Source organism: Rhizophagus irregularis, chromosome 17 (genome assembly GCF_026210795.1).
Source record: "Rhizophagus irregularis chromosome 17, complete sequence".
In the NCBI taxonomy this organism is placed as follows: Eukaryota; Fungi; Glomeromycota; class Glomeromycetes; order Glomerales; family Glomeraceae; genus Rhizophagus; species Rhizophagus irregularis.
The window spans coordinates 2165229-2169160 of record NC_089445.1 but is presented as its reverse complement, the minus strand read 5'-3'; the positions used below and the strand labels follow the sequence as shown (position 1 = coordinate 2169160).

The 3932-nt window shown below is 24.5% G+C and overlaps 1 protein-coding gene across 1 annotated transcript; it reads left to right on the top strand.

Annotated features, from left to right (window-relative positions):
• Positions 1-116: 116 nt before the first annotated feature.
• On the top strand, positions 117-909 carry OCT59_009202 (uncharacterized protein; the record flags this gene model as incomplete). Its single annotated transcript, XM_066133383.1, has 4 exons — positions 117-188; positions 238-356; positions 445-566; positions 773-909. The coding sequence occupies 4 exons, from the start codon at positions 117-119 to the stop codon at positions 907-909; spliced, it is 450 nt and encodes a 149-aa protein (XP_065999827.1).
• Between the last annotated feature and the right edge of the window lie 3023 nt (positions 910-3932).

The following is a 3932-nucleotide window of genomic DNA, read 5'->3' as shown; positions in this document are numbered from 1 at the left end:
GCATATTTGAGTCTCAATCTATTGAATTTCTATCACCACAGCTTGATATTAATACACGCTGGAATTCAACATTTTTAATGATTAATAAAATGATTCAAATAAAAGTTTAAGCAAATATGCTTATAGCACAACATTCAAATGAATTTACAAATATCCATTTTGACGATAATGATTGGGAAAATTTAAACGTAAGTTGGATTAAATGTAATTATTAATAAATAATTTTTTTATTCCTAGGAACTTGTATCTGTTTTATCATCTTTTTACTCTGCTACTTTGACACTTTCTTCATCTATGTATTCAACAATTGGAGCTCTCCACCTGACTTTCTGCAACATTTACAATATGAAATTTCGGTTAATCAGACACAATATTTATTAGCAGATTCTATACTTCAAAAATTAATTGAATATTGGGATATCATTGATAATACAACAATCATAGCAACAATATTGGTGCTCAAAATAATAATGATAATGTTGTAAATGTAGCACAACAACTTGATGCCCGTGCTCACTTAAAAAGTCTAGTAGATAAATTTCGTCCAACAATACAATCCGTTTTAAGTAATGAATTAGAAAAATATTTATCTTTGCCCCAAAATGATAATTGTGATCCTTTAATATGGTGGAATTCTTATAAAAAAAATTTCCAATTCTTTCAGCTATGGCCAAAGATCACCTTGCTATTTAAGCAACTTCAGTATCCTGTAAACAAGCATTTTCTATTGCTGGTTTAACTATTTCCAAGGTGCGAAATCATTTAAATCTAGAAACAGCTCGTGCCTTATTATGTTTAAAAAGTTGGATTACTGAAAAAATTGGTGAAGATAATAATGAGGTTGATCAACCTGATAGCGATGATGATAATGGTGATGATGGTGATAAAGAAAATGAAACAAATGAATAGGTTTAAATTTTAAGTGAAAGATTTTATTTTTGATGTTAACAAATTATGAAATAAATAAAATAAAATAATTGTGAATGCTATTACTAATTGTTATATAAATTATAAATGATATAATAATTTAATGATTAAATATGTAAACTGCAGTTTGAACTGTAGCTTAAACCGCAGTTTAACTGCAGTTTGAACTGTGGTTTGCACAACATAGTATGCTTTCTATATTATCACTTTGCCGATCACTTTACCGATCACTTTTATTTTCCATTAAAAAAAATAATTTTAATGAAATATTATATAAAAATAAAATTGCAAAATCTATTAGGTATTATAATTCTAAATTACATAATTGTTTGACACAAGTGTACGTATTTTATTAGCTAGATCTTGTGATGTTACACAAAACTTAAATTCGTGATATCTTCACTATCTTAATTAAATAGCGCCACAAAAAATTTAATAGCAAAAGTTACATGCATATTTCAATACTGCAAACTCTTTTTAAGTACCTCGCAAAATAATTTGAATATTGTTAGAAGTTACAAGTATGTTAAAGTTTCGCATAAAATAGTAATATTATATTTTATAATTATTTTATTTAATTTATATTTATTCTTATTCAATATAATTATAATTTGTTATTTTTTAAAAGTTTACTTCTATAATAGTCTATTAAAGTAAATAAAATGACAAGATAAATATTTTGACTAAATATTTTTGCAGAATAAAGGGAGAGTTTTTTGGTATAGGATTTTCAGAGTAATTTTTTTCCTTTTTTTAATAAACTAATTATATATGTTTTTTCACTCTTCTTTTAGGACGAAGTTATTTCGTATGTTCCATCAATTTCAAGCTTAAATGACATTTTTTAAATGAAATGAAAATAATCTTATGAATATGATCTATATTTTTTAATGGGGTTTAATTGTAGTTATATTCATTGATTTATCGTATATACTAAATAAACAAATTATATTTATTTGAAAGGGAAAATATACACTAATTTTAGAATTAAAGATCATTCAAATTAAATTATTATATGTGGAGATATTGATGATTAAGTTCAATAATTGGAAATTAATATGTTGGATAAAATTATTTATCAACCAGTGATTCAATTTACGTGATTTTAATCACTGGATAGACCTCATTCTTCCCTTTCAAATAAATGTAGAATCATGTCTCTAGCATACATGTATGTCAAATTATTTACAATTTTGCTATAAGAATTATTTTTGATTTTAATCTTAAGCGAACAGTACATATTAAAGTTTAAAGTCCCTTATTTTATTTCCAATTTTAATGAATATTTATACACAGATATACTAAATTGATATTTAATAGATTGGAAAGTTTGAGGTATATTTATTATGTAAAATTTTAATCTACCAAGACATTTATATTAAAAATAATTGAGAGATTATGTTAAATTAAATATTATTACATATAAAAGTTGACCAATAAAGAATGGTTTTTAATAAAAATAAATATATTTAAAATACATAATAAAATTAAAACATTGGCAAATTTTGAGAATATATTATTATGTAGAACTGTTCAAAAGAATCAATATGATGCATCATAATGATATGTGATAAAATTGAAAATGATTGGCAAAATCTATGTAATAATATAGAAAGCCTGCTATGCTGGTTTGCACTAAATAATAAACCGTGATCAGTTCAGTTTGCTATCTAAACTGCTGGTTTATAAACTGAACTAAACCAAACTGAACCGATACCATCTCTAGTACTATAACAGGGTGAACATACCCTATATCACATGTTGATCATTTGCCGATTATAATAAATGTTATATTACATTAACTTTGAAGCCTTATCTCAAGCTATAAATGTTCTAAAAATTATATTTAACTGTTTTGTTTAATAATTTAGGTTATCAATAATTAAATATAAAAGTATTGTAGCAAAATAAAATGTGGTTCCTAATTTAGCCTTAGGTTGAAATTTTCAATAATTCATATATATGCTAATCATCTGCTAATTAACAGGGCGGACATCCTTATATCACCTTGCCGATCATTTGCCGATCTTATAGTAAATTGGGTGATATCAGACTTTAAAACTTCGGCCAAAGTCACAGAAGTTTGGCCGAAGCTTGAAACTTTTATGGGTTATAGTTTAACTGATTTAAAATCAATGGCCGAAGTAATCATTCCTAATTTTAGGTAATCAAGAAGTTATGGCTAAATTTATACTTGCAATTATATTTGTTATAATCTATATAATAAATAGAAATTTTCAAAATACAATTTCTCAATCAATTTGGCGTAAAAAATTATAAAATTACTATCAAAATGTTTGTCTTGACGAGATGAATCTAAAAAGCTATAAAACATTAAATTTTAATCACTGGTTGTCACAATATCATTAAAATAATTTCAATTTTCTAATTATTATTAAAATTCAGCCCATTTTTGGGTTTTAGTTAATTTTTGGATTTGAAAACATTAATTTTCGGACTTTGGATAAATTTTGATAACAAATAAAATTTATATAGTTAAATTTGCAAAAAAATGGTATTTTTTATGTGATAATATTTAAAATAGATGATCGGCAAAATGATCAGCAATAATGTGATAATATGAGGATGTCCGCCCTGTTCTGCTAATTTGACTTTGAAGCTTTGGGCCAAGCTATAGAACTTCGGGCCAAACTTGAAACTTTTACAGTATGCTATTTAGGTATTCAAGAATTAGTAGTTAAAATAAACCTAAATAATTTTTGATAACCCAAAAGTTATCATTAAATAAATGTTTACAATTGTTGTAAAATTAATATATGTCTGATATTTGACAAAATTTTTATGAATTATTTTAAGAACTAATTTATTAACAATAAATAAAATAAAGTAAATAAAATCAAAATTTTATACATTATTATGTAGAATTTGTGAAAAAATTAATTCAATGGTATTTTTTTATGTGATAATATTGGACAAGTGATTAGCAAAATGATCGGCAATATTGTGATAATATGAGGATGTCTGCCTTATTGGTTACTATACAA